We start from the raw sequence: 21107 nt of genomic DNA on the forward strand, positions 1-21107 counted from the left end.
TAAGTAGTGCCATACTGGGCCAGACCAAAGGTCCATCAAGCCCAGCATCGTGTCTCCAACAGTGGCCAATCCAGGTCACAATACCTGGCAAGATCCCAAAAAAGTACAAAACATTTTATGCTGCTTATCCCACAAATAAGCAGTGAATTTTCCCCAAGTCCATTTTAATAATGGTCTATGGACTTTTCCTTTAGGAAGCCGTCCAAACCTTTTTTAAATCCTGCTAAGCTAACCAGAGAAGAGGGAGGATGGAGCTTTTTATTCTTATTTCATATTGCATATATACAATATTTTCTCTGTTGCCACTAATTAAGATTATCCAGTCTTTACTGGTTTCTTTAACAGAAATTAAGTGCAAGTTAGAGAAACAAGCTCTAAGTTGACAAACACTGTTATTCCTGTAAACTATTATATGCCTACAAGGATGCTCAGCTGTTGCATTGAACATATGCTTCCTCTGTACTAAAAGGCTGGATTATGTCATTAAAGAGTTCAGTTTCAGTTTTAGGCTAATATGTAAATAGATCATTGTAGGGAAGCACCTGTTAAAGGGACCCCACGATGGGTTATTTGTTTAGTTGGATGTGTGCAACAATAGCTTTTGTCTTCCAAAGAGCAGAGCAAACAAATGATTGTAAAAGGGCACACTTGAAAACAATTACTTTTCAACCATGCCTTGACAGCCCATATTGCAAAGCCAGGCAAGGTAGGGGGACTTGCAATGCCTGCCTGCCTGCCTGCCTTGCTATGTAACCTCAAATCTCTGCAACCAAAGCAAGCGAAATATATATATATATATATATATATATATATATATATATATATATATACATGTTCTAATACAAAAAAGTGTCAAATATCCACAGTGGTAAAAGAAGTATGCAGACAAATACTAAGCAGAGTTATTACCTGAGGAAGAGTAGTTAGAGGCCTGTTTATTCAATTACTGTACCACACAGGAGTTTTAATGACAGTTTCTAGACCTTCTGGCCAGGAAATAGGTCCTATATCTGCCCTGAATCTCAAACCAGGGCTGCATATGGCAGGAATAAAGGCAGATCTGCAGCTGAAAACCAGCAACAAGACAGTTCTCAGTCATCTGGGAAAAGAAGGAGGGGGCGAGGGGGGCTTTAGGGCAAATGCTTCCTCAAAAGGCATGAACATTTGGACAGAACAGCGGACTGAAGGAGAATGATGTTCTCCAGTTTCAACCCATTAGTGAACCAACTAACAAACACAATGGTGGTGTTGTTGTTATTCTTTTACCATAAGCAACAGGGCTCTGTGTGTGGGCAGCAGTTTAGTGGGGAGGAGGATAAGTCGACCCCTTTTTTGTCCTATTGATTTTTTTTTCTATTTGCATGACTTGAGCAAATTAAATGATGCAATATGGCTTTTTGTTACAAAACAAAGTGAGAGATACCACCCAGACACATATGTTGATTCGTAGAAGCTGTTTACATGAGAATAGAGTGAAATCTACCGTGAACCAAGCATAAAAATTCGATTCAGCCATGGTGGGGGGGGGGGGGGGGAGGATTTTTTTTTGTTTTTAATTATGCCTGGGCCAGTACGACTGAAACGCAAGTTTTCCACGAGAATTTCTCAAACCTTGACAACTACAGTGCTGCAACCGAGGAATTCTTAATTCCTAAAACGGAGGGGGGGGCGGGGTGGTGAGGACACCTGATTGTCTATCTCACGAGCGCTGGTTCCTAATTAGAATATTTAAGCCATTTCCTTATGCGCGTACATCACTTGATGCAATTCAAGCAAAAGACGTGATCTACCTCCAAATCGTGCCTTTCAAAACAATGGCGCTTTTAAACCGTTATCAAATGGGGAGGGGAGGGGAGTACAGTCTTTTAAAACCGGAGCTCCAAGTTCGACAATAGAGGTGGTACGACCTGCTCGCTCACAAGCTCAAAGTTTTTACCTAAAACAGTTTCCAGCTTGCATTTTCAGTTAGAGTTCAGGGAAGCCTATCAGGTCTTCCTGTTACCCCCCCCCCCCCCCCCCCCCCATTTTTTTGTTAAGGATGGAGGCGCTGAGAGCTAAGAAAATGACAGCGAGACGGGGCTCGCTCTGGTCTCTCAGGTTAGAGTAGCGGCGGTCTCGCGGCAGAGATAACCATGGTAACAAGGGGGGAGGCGGCTGCTGGCGCTGCGGAGGAAGCCCCACGAGCAGAAAACGATGCTCCGCGCGACCTCCAGCTGCCCCTGCGGCAAACGTAACAATGCTCTAACGTTATCCCCACCGTGGCCAAAAGAAATTACATTACATCACACCATCCCTTTCCAGCAGTCTTACAACTTCTAAACCACTTCTCTCACCGCCCCATCATCTACAAGTGCACGGGGGGGGGGGGGGGGGGGGGGTCTGAGAGCATGCATTGCACAGACCACTGAAAGGTGGCTAATATTTAATTTCCTTTTCTGCTAAGGAAGCCCCGAGAAATGTCCTCAGGGACGTATTTACACAAAGTTGCAAGGAAGCTCCGAGGAGTCGAAAATAATAACTTTATGAGCGTGGCAGGTTTTATATGTGTCGGTTAAAATAAACTGACAGAAAGCAGTGCCCGTAACAAACTGGTCGTGCACACGGGCCTCCACGGGAAGCAAAGTGTTAAAAATGTCACGCCTGTCACAGTCCCGCGTGCGACTGAAAGCCGGGAACTCACTTCAACAACCTTGTCTCGCGGCAGAAGAAACCCTACCGCCAAGTACTCTCCGGTAAGACTAGAACTTGGAGAGAAATCGAGTTTTTTTTTTCCCCTGGTTGGGGGACGCCTTACCTTAGGGTGGTCGTGCAGCCCTTGAGGGTCACTCCTGGGACAGCAGGAGAGCCGCGGGTACAGCCCCCGGCAGAGCCCCCCGCTCAGCTCCAGAGCCAGCTTGCGGTCTCGCCTCCTCACGCGCTTCGGCGGACTCCCGTTCAGGCACCGTCTTCTCCCGGGACCCGAGTCGCCGCTCTTCTCGCCAAACTTAGCGTCACACTCGAAGCAGCTCAGGGCGACAGCCAGGGCCAGCAGGAGCCGGGTGGGAAGCATCTTCCTCAGCGCTTTGCCAAGGTTGCTGCTTACTCTGGTGTCAAAATAGTGACACTAATTTACAAAAAAAAAAATAATAATAATAATAAAAGGAGGGGAGCAGGGAAAAAAATGTCTCGTTTTATTTAATTTGTCTTCGGGATAAGCATAGGCCAGGAGAAAAATTTAATACTTTTTCCCTAAATTTCCAAAATAGGATGCGATGCTGCAAAGAAAGGTGTGCAAATGCCTTTTTGAGGCAACTGGGACCGAAAAGTTGTCTGGCGGCTGGGAAAGTTTCAGTGGTCGCCACATGGACTTGGTGTCGGCAGCTGGCTGAGGAGCTGACGGGGTGAGACGGCTCCCAGGATGTTTAGGTGAGACAGTAGTAGCACTGGGGTGTCTCTGCCTGCTGCATCTCCGAAGGGCTCTCATGTTTCCTTCTTCTTTTCTTCTTCTTTTTAACCGGAGCGCGGGGAGGTGCTGCCACCGCGCGCCCCTTGACGTCACTGTCCGCCGCGAGACGGAGAGGTGGGGAGGGGGGAAAAGGAGCCCGAGGGTGGACGCGCGCCGGAGAAGGGCTGGCTGCTGGGGCTCGCGCTGTTGAGTGCTGGGCTGGGGAAAGGGGGTTGCTTGCCTGCAGGCTGCAGGATACGGAAGGAGGGAGAGAAGAAGTTGTTGGCAGGTCCCGTGACTCCCGTCCGTCCTTTAGGATCGTTTCCAGACACAGAACGTGTGGCATACTGTCATTTTATCATAGCATTCCATTCCATTGCAGCACTTCTTCTAACCTGCTGGTTGGCCACCAATGACATTTTTTTGTGAGTTTGTTTTCCCAGAGATCGATGGAGGCAGATATGAGGTCCAGGACCTTAGAACTCTTGTGCATGGAGACATAAGGTGTTTTTACATCAGACAAATGAAAAATTGCATGCCAAGTACATCATATTGCTACCTTAGTTACTTTGGTCACAGTTTCTGGACTCTGACAGAAAGATATGTGGTAAAAGTGGCCAACCAGCCAGGGCTTGAACTTACCATTCCTCATTATAGTTAGGTAAAATGTTTGACTGAACCAACAAAAAGGTAGCCACACAGACTACATAATTTCCTTCTCCAACTCTTCTGACCCTACATCCGAAGAAGGAGCCTATGTGGTCCGGAAAACTCATGTATTGCAACATCTGTTCCATTGGTCCAGTAAAAAAATATCACAACTTGCAAATATTCCAGTTTTCTCCAGGATCAATATGGTTACTAGAACTTATTGTAGGAACAAGAAGAAAAAAACGTTATAAAGTGGACACTTCACTCAACAACTGGGGAGGGAGGGAGGGAATAGGCTGCTGCCAAAATGATCGACCATGTCAGCAGAAACTTGCAATAGTGTTAAAACTTCAGTCATTCCTCCAAATATCAACAGTGGGTACAATGGCACAAGCTCCCCTCTGCTGCTCACACCCCTTGTTCCCACTCCTCTCATTAGCATGCATAGTTGCACATGTAACACACAAGCACACTGTACTGTTCTAGGTAAGGTATACTGTAGCTTAAACAGCTAGCACAAACCGTCCCCATGCAGAAGCTTCACCGTTAGACTCTCAAGCAAATCTTCTTTATTTAGTACTCAGAATAAACAAAGAAAATCCAACTTACAGTTCAGTTGCTTGTAAAAGAATTGTGGCCTTCTGCCCACAGAGTCTGTATCTAGCCACCTCAGAGGCAAAGAGATGGCCAGAACCTCAGCCCAGCTGAGAGGACAAGCTATAACACTCAGGGCCGCCAAGAGACTGGGCTGGGCCCGAGACAAGGCCGCCCCGGCCCGGCCCCCTGGGCCCCGTCCCCACTGCCACCCCCCAGGTTGTCGTTGTCGCCCCCCTGAGGGGGGCCCGGCGCCACAGTCCCACCCACCTCCGCCACCGGGCCGGGCCCCTTCCACCCAAACCCCCGCCAGCAGAAGTGCTGTCTTCTGACTCCGGCGTGCGCGGCCCACACAGACGCGCTCCTCTCAGCTGATCTTCGCTGTACTCTGCAGGGCTTCTGTGCGTCTGACGTCCTGCATGTCCTGATGGCGGTGGCGGGTGACACTGCGGCGCCGGGCCCCCTTGGAGGCACGGGCCCCGGGAATTTTGTCCCCCCTGTCCCCCCCTCTCGGCGGTCCTGGTAACACTCAAGGAAAATATGGGGGAGAACTCAGAGAAAATAAATGGAGATGACTTGAGAAGATTGTCCTGGGGAATGCCTTGGGGCGATGTCTTGAGGAATGCCTTGGGGAGATGGTGAAAAATCTTGATGGATTTACAATAGATTAATAAAGGACCAGCGCCTAGAACAGCTGCTGATCACAAAGGCATGCTAGGAAAACTGGACTCTCTGACACACAGGGGGGGGGGGGGGGGGGGGGGGCAGAGAGGGAGGAGCTGGCCGTAGTTCAGAACTAACAGCCAATAGAGAAAGCTCACAAGGAGTCAATCACAGGAACTGCAAACTATAAGAAAAACAGTCCTAATACACAGTGCTTACCTATTGCACAAACAATGCAATTAAATACAAATAATACTCATATTACATATACACAACAATATACCCTGCCTTCATGAATATGAGGGCGGAACACACACACACACGATGCTACTAAGATGTGGAGTCAAGTCATGTGGCTGAACACATCCCAGGCCCCCAAATTATAGGGAACTGAGTTTGGAACACAATGGTCTGGAAATGCAGGAATAGCTCTGCTAAGTAAATACCTCCACGCAGGAATGGCACATGATTGCATGAGCCTTTTGGGCTTCTTTACAGATGTCGCAGGATATGGGATTTGCCCATTGCACTATCAATGGCTTTCTCAATGAGTCCTGCAGACGAAAGAAGGCTGGTCAACAGGTATGGCCAGCCCAGGGGCGTATCTGCGTGGGGCCACAGGGGCCTGGGCCCCCGCAGATTTTGCCCCGGACCCCCCTACCGCCGTTAACCCTCCCTCCCTCGTCTACCGCCGTCACCTACCCCGAGGTCCGCTTCCTCCGGCTTTTTAAAATATTGCTTCAGCTGGTGGGGGACCCCAACCCCCCGCCAGCCCAGCCGCGATCTTTAACTTTTTCATCCTCATCGTGCAGACAGGGGTGTAGCCAAACTTCAGTGGGAGGGGGTCCAGAGCCCGAGGTGAGGGGGCACATTTTAGCCTCCCCGGTGCCGCCAACACCCCCCCCCCCCCACCATTGCCGACTCCCCCCTGCCGACGACCCTCTCGACCCCCTTCCGCTGCCAACCCTCCCCCGCCGCCACCGCTGTTACCTACCTTTGCTGGCGGGGGACCCCAACCCCCACCAGCCGAGGTCCTCTTCTTCCGGCGCAAGGCTTTGTTCTGTTTCTGTGAGTCTGACGTCCTGTGTCAGACTCACAGAAACAGAACGAAGCCTTGTGCCGGAAGAAGAGGACCTCGGCTGGCGGGGGTTGGGGTCCCCCGCCAGCAAAGGTAGGCGATGGCAGGGGATGGTTGGCGGTGGAAGGGGGGTCGAGAGGGTCATTGGGAGAGGGGTCCAGGGCCAAATCTATGGGGGCTCAGGCCCCTGTGGCCCCACATAGCTACGCCACTGTAGAATATGCTGAGCTCCCATCCACACGACTAAATTTAGTTGCACGCAGTTGTTCCAAGTAAAACTTGGTGCAGATGCCAATGCCTAAATTATGCGCAGACTACTACTACTACTTATCATTTCTATAGCGCTACTAGACGTACGCAGCACTGTACACTTGAACATGAAGAGACAGTCCCTGCTCGACAGAGCTTACAATCTAATTAGGACAGACAAACAAGAGATAAGGGAATATTAAAGTGAGGATGATAAAATAAGGGTTCTGAACAAGTGAATAAGGGTTAGGAGTTAAAAGCAGCATCAAAAAGGTGGGCTTTTAGCTTAGATTTGAAGATGGCCAGAGATGGAGCTTGTCGTACCGGCTCAGGAAGTCTATTCCAGGCATATGGTGCAGCAAGATAAAAGGAACGGAGTCTGGAGTTGGCAGTGGAGGAGAAGGGTGCAGACCAGTTGTATTCTATAACAATGTAAGCACAGAAGAACACCAGTCTTCGCACGCTCAAAATCACACAGAACACAGTGAAGATGACACAAGAATATGGTCTCGAGACGATGTAAAAAATCCAAATTTATTGTGTAGCTCAAAAGACTCGACACGGGCGTGGTTTGGCCATTTGGCCTTCCTCAGGAGTCTTTATAGCCTTGTCTATGGAAAAACCATGTGTCTGTCAATATATTACCAAATATAAATCGATGCTCGAACAACAGCGTCTTGAAAGACCGGCAATCACAGGTTGCCTTCTCAATGATCAGGACGCACAGCTTCACAGAACTGGCAGTGAAAAGTCGCCTCCGCCAAGGTTTTTTCATAGACAAGATTGTAAAGACTCCTGAGGCAGGCCAGTTGTGCGAAACACCGCTGTGTCGAGTCTTTTGAGCTACAGAATAAATTTGGATTTTTTGCATCGTGTCAAGACCATATTCGTGTGTCATCTGCGCTATGTTCTGTGTGTGCTCCATAACAACACAGATTTTAGAATTGCCCATGGCCACGCCCCCTTTTCAAATATGCGACTTAGAATTTACATGCATCACATTATAGAATATGTTTAGACAGGTCTGTGCCTAAATTCTAATTATTGCCAATTAGTGTCAATAATTGCTTGTTATTTGGCAATTATCGGCACTGCTTGACTTGTTAACTAATTAAGCTGCTCACACAAATCCATGGATTTGCGCATGCAACTTAAGTCACGCAATCTAGAATCCAGGGGATAATGCATGCTACTTAAGAAATTTCATATGTTTTTTGGGCTTACAGCAAATCAATCAAATCCTTAGTTTATTTTTATAATGCAATTGTTATGCAGCTTTTACTGATCAAGCCAAACTGGTGTAGAACAAGTACAGAAAATTACAAACATTAGTCAATAATATGAAAAAATAAAATGGAAATACCCTATAGTATGTTCCTAGGCTTTTCTGCCTGATCTATATCATCTCATGGGCTAATGAGAATTCAAGCCTATACATTTCTCCAGAGCCTCTAACCAGATTATGTATCTCCACAGACAACTTAATGGACCTTCCAGAATATAATTCCTTTGACTATACATATCTCCAACAAAATAATGCTTGCCTCTTCCAGCCTCAGACTCATTTTTAACATAAGTTTAACACCAGTCTATTTTTATTTGTTCTAAAAGATAAGTAATTGAGCTGTGATCTCATTTCACAAAGATTTTTCAAAAAAACAATAAATAGCATCACAAGCAAATGCATGCAAAGGAGTTCATTATAATGCAAATGGAATAGCACAGTTCATAAAAACTTGACAAGCTGCACTACTGCTGGAAGTTAACTATGGCACAACAGGTGTAGCTAACTTTTGGGTGACAGCATCAGGTTAATGCACCTGTCAAAACTTCCAGGCTACCCCTAGATATTAGATTTAGATTCCCATAACCATGACCAAAGTTATTCAATTAAAAAGAAAAAAAAACACCCAGGCTTATCTGTTTCATGTAAGGGGTAAAGATGAATTGCATGTCAGGTGATACCATTTCGGGTTTAAGCCCATAAAAGACAGGAGTGATTAGGGATTTCATTTCAGTAGGGGGAGGAGCAAGGAAGTGAGATCACTGGGGAAGGGCCCAGAGGTGCCTTTTACTAAAATGCACTGAAATCTGAGCTTAATGCATCCTAAACCAGGACATTACCAAGCTTTTGCCCAGATTTTATGCTGCATATTTTTTGTCTATTTATGGACGTGTCCTAATTTTGTCATTAGCACACATTACCAGGGAAAAATAATGTGGGAGCCTCCTGGTTACCTCTTCCACCCCATAACATGCTTCCCTCAGAAAAATATTTAAAAAAAAATACCTAACACAGAAGTTAGCACACACTAACAGGCAAAATACGCCAAAATGCTTTAACACATCTAGCTCGTTTTCCCACACTAATCACGTGTTAAGGGCCTAATGCATTTTTAGTAAAAGGGCTTTTTAGGATCTCCTTTACTAAAGTATGCTAACAGCATGTAAATTAATACATGGTAACCATTACTACATTGGTATTGCAGCACATGTTAATTCACATGCTACCTGAATGTGCTAATATGGGTTAAGAAAGACAACAGCAAGGGAATTGGGCTTTGGAACAGATACATAGTAACTAGTAACATAGTAAATGACGGCAGATAAAAACCTGTACGATCCATCCAGTCTGCCCAACAAGATAAACTCATTTTACATGGTATGTGATACTTTATATGTATACTCGAGTTTGATTTGTCCTTGCCTTTCTCAGGGCACAGGGCACAGACCGTAGAAGTCTGCCCAGTACTGTTCTGTTACTAAGTTCTGAAGCTAACATCGAAGCCCCTTAAAATTTACTCCAGCCCATCCTTATCTATTCAGTCATGATCAGGGCGTAGACCGTAGATGTCTGCCCAGCTCCCGTTTTGTTTCCAATTACTGGCGTCACCACCCAATCTCTGCTAAGATTCCATGGAACCATTCCTTCTAAACAGGATTCCTTTGTGTTTATCCCATGTATGTTTGAATTCCATTAATGTTTTCATCTCCACCACCTCCCGCGGGAGGGCATTCCACATATCCACCACCCTCTCCGTGAAAAAATACTTCCTGACATTAGTCCTGCGTCTTCCCCCCTTCAACCTCAATTCATGTCCTACCACCTTCCCATCTCCGGAAAAGGTTCGTTTGCGGATTAATACCTTTCAAATATTGAAACGTCTGTATCATATCTCCCCTGTTTCTCCTCTCCTCCAAGGTATACATAGAGGAATATATATACCTTCAAGGAATTTTGGAGAATAACACAATATTATTCCTTCAGGAAAGCGTTGTCTTTTTTGATTGATGAGAAAAGTGTTTTTTTAGTTCAATGTATCTGATGAGAAAGATGCTTTTTAGTTTCAGTGTATTAGATATACAACTGTAATTAATGTTTTACATAAGTGTTGCCATACTGGGACAGACTGAAGGTCCATCAAGCCCAGTATCCTGTTTCCAACAGTGCCCAATCCAGGTCACAAGTACCTGACAAAATCCCAAAACAGTAAAATATATTTTATGCTGCTTATCCTAGAAATAAGCAGTGGATTTTCCCAAGTCCATTTTAATAATGGCTTATGGACTTTTCTTTTAGGAAGCTATTCAAACCTTTTATAAACTCCGCTAAGCTAACTGCTTTTATTACATTCTCTGGCAACGAATTCCAGAGTTTAGTTACACATTGAGTGAAGAAATATTTTCTCTGATTCATTTTAAATTTACTACTTTGTAGCTTCATTGCATGCCCCCTAGTCCTAGTATTTTTGGAAACAAGTGATTCATGTCTACCCGTTCCACTCCACTCATTATTTTATAGACCTCTATCATATCTTCCCTCAGCTGTCTTTTCTGCGCTGAAGAGCCCTAGCTATTTCAGCCTTTCCTCATAGGGCAGTCGTCCCATCCACTTTATCATTTTCATTGTCCTTCTCTGTACCTTTTCTAATTCCACTATATCTTTATTGAGATGCGGTGACCAGAATTGCACACAGTATTCAAGGTGCGATCGCACCATGGAGTGATACAAAGGCATTATAACATCCTTGTTTTTATTTTCAATTCCTTTCCTAATAATAACATTCTATTTGCTTTGTTTGCTTCCGCAGCACACCGAGAAGAGGGTTTCAAAGTATCGTCAACAATGACTCCTAGATCCTTTTCCTGGTCGGTGACTCCTAACGCAGAACCTTGCATTATGTAGCTATAGTTCGGGTTCCTCTTTCCCACATGCATCATTTTGCACTTGCTCACATTAAACATCATCTGCCATTTGAATGCCCATTTAATGCAAATTAAATTACCTCACTAGTTATTCCCATACCTAGATCATTTATAAATATATTAAAAAGCAGCGATCCCAACATAGACCCCTGCGGAACCCCACTATCTACCATGGAGGCTCATTTCCATAAGAGAAAAATGTCCAAAAAAAAGTAGCATATATCTGCATTTGGACGTTTTTCTCACAGAAACCTATTTTTCAGTGTTTTTCTATGCTGTTCTTCTGTTGTGTGTCCAAATCTCAAGGGGGGGGGGGGAGTGTTGGTGGCGTGTTAAGGGTGGGATATGGGTGTTACTAAGACTTAGATGTTTTTCAGCCATAATGGAACAAATCAAAGCTGTACAGGAGACTGGGCGGCTAAATGGCAGATGATGTTTAATGTGAGCAAGTGCAAGGTGATGCATGTGGGAAAAAAGAACCCGAATTATAGCTACGTCATACAAGGTTCCACGTTAGGAGTTACGGACCAAGAAAGGGATCTGGGTGTCGTCGTCGATAACACACTGAAACCTTCTGCTCAGTGTGCTGCTGCGGCTAAGAAAGCGAATAGAATGTTGGGTATTATCAGGAAAGGTATGGAAAACAGGTGTGAGGATGTTATAATGCCGTTGTATCGCTCCATGGTGCGACCGCACCTTGAGTATTGTGTTCAATTCTGGTCATCGCATCTCAAGAAAGATATAGTAGAATTGGAAAAGGTGCAGCGAAGGGCGACTAAAATGATAGCGGGGATGGGACGACTTCCCTATGAAGAAAGACTAAGGAGGCTAGGGCTATACAGCTTGGAGAAGAGACGGCTGAGGGGAGACATGATAGAGGTATATAAAATAATGAGTGGAGTGGAACAGGTGGATGTGAAGCGTCTGTTCACGCTTTCCAAAAATACTAGGACTAGGGGGCATGCGATGAAACTACAGTGTAGTAAATTTAAAACAAATCGGAGAAAATTTTTCTTCACCCAACGTGTAATTAAACTCTGGAATCCGTTGCCGGAGAAAGTGGTGAAGGTGGTTAGCTTAGCAGAGTTTAAAAAGGGGTTGGACGGTTTCCTAAAGGACAAGTCCATAAACCGCTACTAAACGGACTTGGAAAACTCCAAAATTCCAGGAATAACATGTATAGAATGTTTGTACGTTTGGGAAGCTTGCCAGGTGCCCTTGGCCTGGATTGGCCGCTGTCGTGGACAGGATGCTGGGCTCGATGGACCCTTGGTCTTTTCCCAGTATGGCATTACTTATGTACTTATGTAGGACTAAAATTAAGACGTTTTGAGCTACACCTGTTTTTAGTAGTGCACTATGGAGTGGAGAGTCAGGTCCTTATCTTCCTCTAGAAACAACAAAAAGAACGGAAGAGAACCAAGATAGACCCGATACAAATTGCAAAGAGTAAGAGCACCAAAAAATCTTTTATTAAGACCCTACACGGTCCGTGTTTCGGCCAACCGGCCTTCTTCAGGGGTCTTCAAATTGACATATACATATGTGGCTCCAGAATTCTCATGTCTATTCGTGTCTATGCTTGATATCGGCAGGGCTTTTTTTGAGGGGGTACTTGGGGGTACTGAGTACTGGCACCTTTTCCATTGTCTGCTAAAATTGACCCATGGTCCTCATATTTTAATGAAAGAGCTCAGGCTCTACATACAAATTCTGCCTTGTCATAGATTGTGTGATTGATTGCAGGGGGCCTGGCTATTGTGGGGTGGGTCCCTCAGTGATCACCCCACCTCTAAAAGGTGGCCTGGCATTTGAGTACCAGCACCTTTTTTGCTGGAAAATACGCACTGGATATCGGATAGCACCAGCGTTTGTATCTCTTATTCCATGTCAATTTGAAGACCCCTGAAGAAGGCCGGTTGGCAGAAACACGGACCGTGTAGGGTCTTAATAAAAGATTTTTTGGTGCTCTTACTCTTTGCAATTTGTATCTGGTCTATCTTGGTTATCTTCCGTTCTTTTTGTTGTTTCTTGTGGTTTTTACGGGAGACTTGGACCTTCCTTTCGTTGGTTTGCCTTATCTTCCTCTACCTGTCCACCGGTGGTGGAAACTGTGACCCCTTCCAAAGTCACCAAAACCCTACTGTACCCACATATAGGTGCCCCCTTCACCCATAAGGTCTATTGTAGTGGTATACAGTGGAAGGTAGTGGGATTTGGGTGGGTTTTGAAGGTCTCAGGGGACAAGATAAGGGAGCAAAGGTGAGATGTGTATCTGAGAGCACTTTTATAAAGTGCACAGAAGTGCCCTCTAGATGTTTTTTTTTTTTTTTAAGTAATTTATTTATAACTAGCCGTCGAGCCCGTAAAAACGGGCTAGTAAAGGAAAGGGGGGGTTTGAAAGGCCCCCCCCCCAGATAGGTAGCCGCCGCCCCTCCCCCTCCCGGAGTCCCCTCCGCCACCCCATCCACCCGGGCCAGGTACCTGGCTTCACTATTCAAACCGCCAGAACGCAGCACACAGCTCATCTGAGCTGCCATCGGCCTTCCTTCTTCTCTGCGTGTGTTCCGCCCTCGTGTGATGTAACGTCGGCGAGGGCGGGACACAGGCAGGTAAGGAAGGCCAACGGCAGCTCAGATGAGCTGTGTGCTGCGTTCCGGCGGTTTGAATAGTGAAGCCAGGTACCCGGGCTGGGTGGAGGGTGGGTGGCGGCGGCGACTCCGGGTGGGTGGGGGAGCAGTAGCGGCAACCCTGGGGGGGGAGCGGTGGCGACGGCGGTTCCCTCACTCACAGGTGCGCAGGTTCCCTCTCTGTCTTGCCCCCGTCATCACGTATTGATGCGGGGGCGGGACAAAGAGGGTCTCTACTGGGCATTTGCGAGTGAGTACGCCTCTTGCCATTTATATGTTTGATTTTTCATTTTACAAGGGTCACTTGCAAACAGTAATACAGAGATGATTGCACATTAATACAATATAAGAAGAAAACAATCCCAACTAGATAGGTGGATTATATACAATCTTTCTCTTTCTTAGACCACAAAGTGAAGAAAAATAGGGAGAGTGAAATAAGACAAGGAGATCAATTAAACCGTAAACAGAAAAAAAGAAAACATGGTATTAACCTGATTATCCCCAGATATTATTCATCTAATACATTATTCCCCATTGATCATCTGGTTGGCTTCCTCAAGACCAAATACGGCGTATAGTCAATTCATTTCATTGAGAACATACTTATTGTCCAGGTTTTAGTTAGAAATAATACATCTGATTACATTTCTCTCTCTTTTAAAAAACAGAAATTATTTAACAATACATATACTCAAGTCTCTAATTCAAATCCCACTGATTAAAGCAATCCCAGTTTTCACAGGCTTCACTCCTTTCGAAGTAATAATTAAGAAAATATTTCTGAGGAAAACTTTAGGAGTCATACCCGGAACTCTGGGAAAAACAATAATCTCGACGTTAATCATCCACAAAAACGTGCAGGACGTCAGAAACAGAAGGAAGCCTTTTGCGAGAAGAGGAGGACCTCGGCTGGCCGGGGTTGGGGTCCCCCGCCAGCAAAGGCAGGCAACGGCGGGTTGGCAGCGGGAGGGGGGTTGGACGGGTCATCAGCAGGGGAGTCCAGGGCCAAATCTACAGGGGCCCAGGCCCCCCAGGCCCCACGTAGCTACGCCAGTGGCTGACACCTAGATCTTTTTCCTGGGTTGAGACTAGCATCATGTAGCTACAATTCGAGTTATTTTTCCCAATGTGCATCACTCTGCACTTGTCCACATTAAATCTCAACTGCCAGTTGGATGCCCAGTCCTCCAGTCTTATAAGGCTCTCTTGCAATTTGTCACAGTCTGCATGTAATTTGTGTCATCTACAGATTTGCTCACCTCAGTCATCATTCCCTTTTCCAGATCATTTATACTTATTTATTTATTTATTTATCTGTAACATTTTATCCCACATTATCCCAAACAAGTTTTAGTTCAAGGCGGCTTACAATAAACATTATAGGGATACATAACAAAGAATAATGCATAAGAAAGTAATTTGTTTTAAGAATCCAACTTCACAATACAGTATCATAAACATACTGGGATAACTATAGAAGTTTAGCATTTAGAAAATCTAATATGAATGAGAAATTGTACATGAAGCAAAGAGAAAGTTAATGGTAAATAGAGTAATAACCATTTCAGGTAATAATTAATTGTCTGAGATATGGTTCATCTTTGTGAGGGTTTGTTTGAATAGGATCGATTTGAGGATTTTGCGGAATCTAGTATATTCCTGTATATTTCTTATTTTGGGTGGTAAGGAGTTCCATCGTTTGGTTCCTAGGTAAGTGAAGTCTGCAGAGTGGACAGTTTTATAGATCACTTTTTTTGCAATTTGGGAGGTGTAGTCTGAGATAGTTTCTTGCCTCATATTTAGTGTTTCTTTGAGGTAAGTTTATTAATGGTACCATATAGTCTGGAGCTGTGCAATTTAGTATTTGAAAGATAAAGGTACATAATTTGAAGGTGGTTCTCACTTTGATGGGAAGCCAGTGTAATATGATTAGTAAAGGCGACCCTCAGGGGGAGGAATGCTGGCTTCGGCCTAACCCCTGGTAAGCCTTTCCTCAGCTGAGAGGTGCCCAGCTCTACCACCGGCTGCCTTTCAGGTGCTGTGGAGGACTTGCAGCTCATCTGCATATCCTTACAGCCTTCTCCAGGGTGACACCCAGGTCCACTCCGATCCACTCAGGGCCTCCGCGGGGCATTTTTCTCTTTACATCTAATCTTCTTCCCAGTTGCTAAAGTACCTCAGTCATTTATGGCCCCTATTCACATTCTCTTCCTAGCCCTGTCCCTTCCTAATCTTAACCCTCACCCCCTACCTCTCTCCGCTACAGGAACTCACTGCCCATCCATCGACTTCATCACCTCACCATCTCTATCCTACCCTCTTCCTCCCTCTTGGCTTTTAATCTCCGCCTCTTTCTTCCGTCCATTTTGCCTTCCCCATTCCACCTAAATACCTCTTGCCTTCGACGCCTTCGTGGCCACACCTCTCCTACTCTCCTCCGCTCTCATTTACTCCTTCTCTTACTCTCAGCCGGTGACATCAATCCCAATCCTGGCACCCCTCACCAACTATTATCCCAACTCTACAGATCTCACCGTGACCTCTCTAACCTCATCTCTATTTCTCTACTCCCCTGCTCTTCTCTGCCCTTCTCTTGCGCCCTATGGAATGCCCGCTCTATCTGTAACAAACTCGCCTATATCCAGGACCTCTTTATCTCGCGTCACCTCCATCTGCTCGCCATAACAGAAACCTGGCTCTGCCCTGATGACTCTGCTTCAGTCGCAGCCCTGTGCCATGGCGGTTATCTATTTTCACATACTCCTCGCCCTGCTGGGCGTGGGGGCGGTGTTGGACTACTTCTCTCTCCCTCCTCCAGATTTCAACCCCTTCTTCCACCTCAATCCCACTGTTTTTCCTCCTTTGAAGTCCACTCTATCCGCCTTTTCTCTCCTCTGCCTCTTCGAATAGCAGTCATTTATCGTCCCCCTGATAAGTCCCTTTCATCCTTTCTCAGTGACTTTGACGCCTGGCTTGCCTTCTTCCATGATCCTTCCTCCCCCTCTCTCATCCTTGGTGACTTTAATATTCCTGCTAATGATCCTTCCAACTCTTATATTTTCAAGTTACTCGCTTTAACGTCCTCCTTTAATCTCCAACTATGCTCCACCTCCCCCACTCATCAAAATGGCCACTGTCTTGATCTCATCTTCTCCTCCAACTGTTCACCCTCTAGTTTCCTTGCCTCTGATCTTCCCTCCTCTGATCACCATCTTATAACTTTCACACTTAAATCTCCTCCCTCCCAGTCCCATCCTATCTTATCTAATTTATCTAGGAATCTTCACGATATTGACCCTTCATCTCTATCCTCCCATGTTTCAAACCTCCTCTCTACTGTGGCACCATCCATGTCTGTCAACGAGGCTGTTTCTTCTTACAACAATACTCTATCCTCTGCCTTAGACACTCTTGCACCTTTGATGACCCGCCCTGTAAGGCGTACAAAACCCCAACCTTGGCTGACTTCTAATATCCGCTATCTACGTTCCTGTACCCGCTCCGCCGAACGCCTCTGGCGGAAATCTCGGGCCCTTGCTGATTTCTTACACTTTAAGTTCATGCTGACCTCCTTCCAATCTGCTCTTTTACATGCCAAACAGGATTATTATATCCAACTGACCAACTCTCTTGGCTCTAATCCTCGACTTCTCTTCACCACATTGAACTCTCTCCTCAAGGTGCCCCCTCCCCCAACTCCCCCTTCATTATCTCCTCAGACCCTTGCTGAATTCTTTCACAACAAGGTTCAAAGATAAACCTTGCTTTCTCTACCTCACCACCTCTCCCTCCACTAGTCCATTCCCTCTCTCTCCTTCCCCTCATTCCCTTTCCTCCTTTCCTGAAGTTACTATTGAGGAAACTACACTTCTCCTTTCTTCCTCAAAATGTACCACCTGTTCCTCTGATCCCATTCCCACCCACCTTCTTAATGCCATCTCTCCTGCTCTTATTCCTTTTATCTGCCACATTCTCAACCTCTCACTTTCCACTGCGACTGTCCCTGCTGCCTTTAAACATGCTGTGGTCACACTCTCTCCTTAAGAAGCCTTCACATCGACCCTACTTGTCCCTCTAATTACTGACCCATCTCCCTCCTTCCTTTTCTCTCCAAATTACTTGAGCGTGCTGTTCACCGCCGCTGCCTTGATTTTCTCTCCTCACATGCTATTCTTGAACCCACTACAATCTGGTTTTCACCCTCTCCACTCAACCGAAACTGCGCTTACTAAAGTCTCCAATGACCTATTACTGGCTAAATCCAGAGGTCAATATTCCATCCTCATGTCTTCTTGATCTTTCCGCTGCTTTTACACTGTCGATCACAGCATACTTCTCGATACCCTGTCCTCACTTGGATTCCAGGGCTCTGTCCTTTCCTGGTTCTCTTCCTACCTCTCCCTCCGCACCTTAGTGTTCACTCTGGTGATCCTCTTCTACTTCTATCCCTCTGCCTGTCGGCGTACCTCAGGGTTCTGTTCTTGGTCCCCTCCTCCTTTCTATCTACACTTCTTCCCTTGGTTCATTAATCTCATCCCATGGCTTTTCCTACCATCTCTATGCTGATGACTCCCAAATCTACCTTTCTACCCCTGATATTTCACCTTGCATCCAAACCAAAGTTTCAGCGTGCTTGTCTGACATTGCTGTCTGGATGTCTCAACGCCACCTGAAATTAAATATGACCAAAACCGAGCTTCTCATTTTCCCCCCCAAACCCACCTCCCCGCTCCCCCCGTTTTCTATTTCTGTTGATGGCTCTCTCATTCTCCCTGTCTCCTCAGTTCGAAACCTTGGGGTCATCTTTGACTCTTCTCTCTCCTTCTCTGCTCATATCCAGCGGATTGCCAAGACCTGTCGTTTCTTTCTTTACAACATCTGTAAAATCTGCCCCTTTCTTTCCGAGGACTCTACCAAAACCCTCATTCACACCCTTGTCACCTCTCGTTTAGACTACTGCAATCTGCTTCTTGCTTGCCTCCCACTTAGTCACCTCTCCCCTCTCCAGTCGGTTCAAAACTCTGCTGCCCGTCTCATATTCCGCCAGGGTCGCTTTACTCATACTACCCCTCTCCTCAAGACCCTTCACTGGCTCCCTATCCGTTTTCGCATCCTGTTCAAACTTCTTCTACTAACCTATAAATGTACTCACTCTGCGCTCCCCAGTATCTCTCCACACTCGTCCTTCCCTACACCCCTTCCCTCCGCTCCATGGATAAATCCTTCTTATCTGTTCCCTTCTCCACTACTGCCAACTCCAGACTTCGCGCCTTTGTCTCGCTGCCACCCTACACCTGGAATAAACTTCCTGAGCCCCTACGTCTTGCTCCATCCTTGGCCACCTTTAAATCTAGACTGAAAGCCCACCTCTTTAACATTGCTTTTGACTCGTAACCACTTGTAACCACTCACCTCCACCTACCCTCCTCTCTTCCTTCCCGTTCACATTAATTGATTTGATTTGCTTACTTTATTTATTTTTTGTCTATTAGATTGTAAGCTCTTTGAGCAGGGACTGTCTTTCTTCTATGTTTGTGCAGTGCTGCGTACGCCTTGTAGCGCTATAGAAATGCTAAATAGTAGTAGTAGTAGTAGTAAAGGGGAGGCACTTTCAAAACAAGAGATTTTGTAGATGAACCTGGCTGCAGTGTTTTGAGCTGTTTGGAATGTTTTCAACAGGTACTCCTTACAACCAGCATATATGGCATTACAATAATCAAACTGGGATAATGTTAATGATTATCCCAATAGTTTGAATGTGTCTGATGAGAAATAGGGTCTGATTCTTTTTAGTTTCCAAAGAGACCTGAAAGAGTTTGTGATTATTGAGGAAACTTGAGTATCAAATGTTAAATATTGTCTATAGTAAAAAAAGGCCCGTTTCTGTGACCAATGAAACGGGCGCTAGCAAGGTTTCATCATAGTGTGGTATGTTTGAGCGAGTGTGTGTGCGAGTGACTGTGTGAGAGAGAGAGAGAGACAGAGTGAATGTGCAAGTGTGTGTGTGTGTGTGACATAGAGTGAGGCTGTCTGTGTGAGTGTGTGTGTGAGAATGAGAGTGTGTGTGTGAGAAAGAATGAGAGTGTGCGGCAGGGGTTCCCCCTCCGTCTCCTGCCCTCCTTCCCCCTCCCCCCTGTGTTCCCTCTCCCCTTTTCTTCCCATCCCCCTCCCCTTTTTCCTCCCCTTACCCTCACAGCTTCAGGGTCGTGGCCCCACCTCCCTCCGCCTTTCAGGCTCCCTCCCTCCCACGTTCAGGCTGGCTGGCTGGCTGGCTCCCTCCCTCCCTCCCTCTGACGTTCAGGCTGCTTGCCTGCCTGCCTCCCTCCCTTCCTCCCAACGTTCAGGCTTGCTCGCTCCGTCCCTCCCTCTTTCAGGCTGCTTTCCTCCTTTCCGCCGAACAGCTGACTCCCTCTTCCCGACGGTCCTGCAGCCCTCTCCTCCAAACCACCTCCCCAACGAGGCTGCTGAAATCGCTGCTCCGGTCTCGCTGGGCCCCGCAACAGCGTCGCTAACCCCCTTTCCCGCCGAACAGCTGACTCCCTCTTCGCCGATGGCCCTGCAGCCCTCCAGTGTCTGTCTCTCCTCCCCTCTCCCACTCGCGCAGCGCTGCAACTCCCCACATGGCTGCCAGCGATGTGATTCGATGATTGTCAGTACTCCGCCCTCGACGTCATCACATTGGACGCGAGGGCGGGGTGAACACTCATGGGCAAAATTTGATCTACACCACCACGGATTTAGAACGTTGGGACTATATGAGAGATAATTATACCTAGAATTTTCAGATTATTGTCAATGGTGAATAAACTGTTGTCAATTGTGAAACTGTTGAAGTTATAAGTTATAAGTATGTTAAAGATCATTGGTCCCAGTGCATATCCGTGTGGCATACAAGTATTCATCCTTCTCCTTTTAGAGACTTACAGGCTCATTTTCGAAAGAGAAGGACGCCCATCTTTCGTCACAAATCGGAAGATGGGCGTCCTTCTCACAGGGTCACCCAAATTGGCATAATTGAAAGCCGATTTTGGGCATCCCCAACTGCTTTCCTTCGTGGAAACGACCAAAGTTTACGGGGGCGTGTCAGAGGCATGACAAAGGCGGGACTTGGGCGTGCCTAACAAATGCACGTCCTCGACCCATAATGGAAAAAAAGGGCGTCCCTGATGAGCACTTGGACGACTTTACCTGGTCCTGTTTTTCTTACGAACAAGCCACAAAAAGGTGCCTGAACTGACCAGATGACCACCGGAGAGAATCGGAGATCACCTCCCCTTACTCCTCCAGTGGTCACTAACCCCCTCCCACCCTCAAAAAACATCTTTAAAAATATTTTTTGCCAGCCTCTATGCCAACTTCAAATGTCATACTCAGGTCCATTACAGCAGTATGCAGGTCCCTGGAGAACTTTTAGTGGATGCAGTGCACTTCAGGCAGGCGGACCCAGGCCTATCCCCCCCCCCCCCCACTACCTGTTACACTTGTGGTGGTAAATGTGAGCCCTCCAAAACCACTGTACCCACATCTAGGTGCCCCCCTTCACCCATAGGGGCTATGGTAGTGGTGTACAGTTGTAGGTAGTGGGTTTGGGGGGGGTCTGGGAGGCTTA

General features: G+C 46.3%; 1 protein-coding gene across 5 annotated transcripts in view; it reads right to left on the reverse strand.

Moving 5' to 3' along the window:
* HHIP (hedgehog interacting protein) overlaps positions 1–3601 on the reverse strand; it is a 334884-nt gene extending 331283 nt beyond the window's left edge. For 3 of the 5 annotated variants that reach the window (XM_030191688.1, XM_030191687.1, XM_030191686.1), the window contains exon 1: positions 2795–3600. In XM_030191688.1, coding sequence (XP_030047548.1) covers positions 2795–3049 — 255 coding nt within the window. In that variant the 5' untranslated portion in view covers positions 3050–3600. Of the gene's footprint in view, positions 1–2794 lie in introns of all 5 variants that reach the window. The other 2 variants (XM_030191684.1, XM_030191685.1) reach the window with 2 other exon arrangements.
* Positions 3602–21107: the final 17506 nt, after the last annotated feature.

This window comes from Microcaecilia unicolor, chromosome 2 (genome assembly GCF_901765095.1).
Source record: "Microcaecilia unicolor chromosome 2, aMicUni1.1, whole genome shotgun sequence".
NCBI lineage: Eukaryota > Metazoa > Chordata > Amphibia > Gymnophiona > Siphonopidae > Microcaecilia > Microcaecilia unicolor.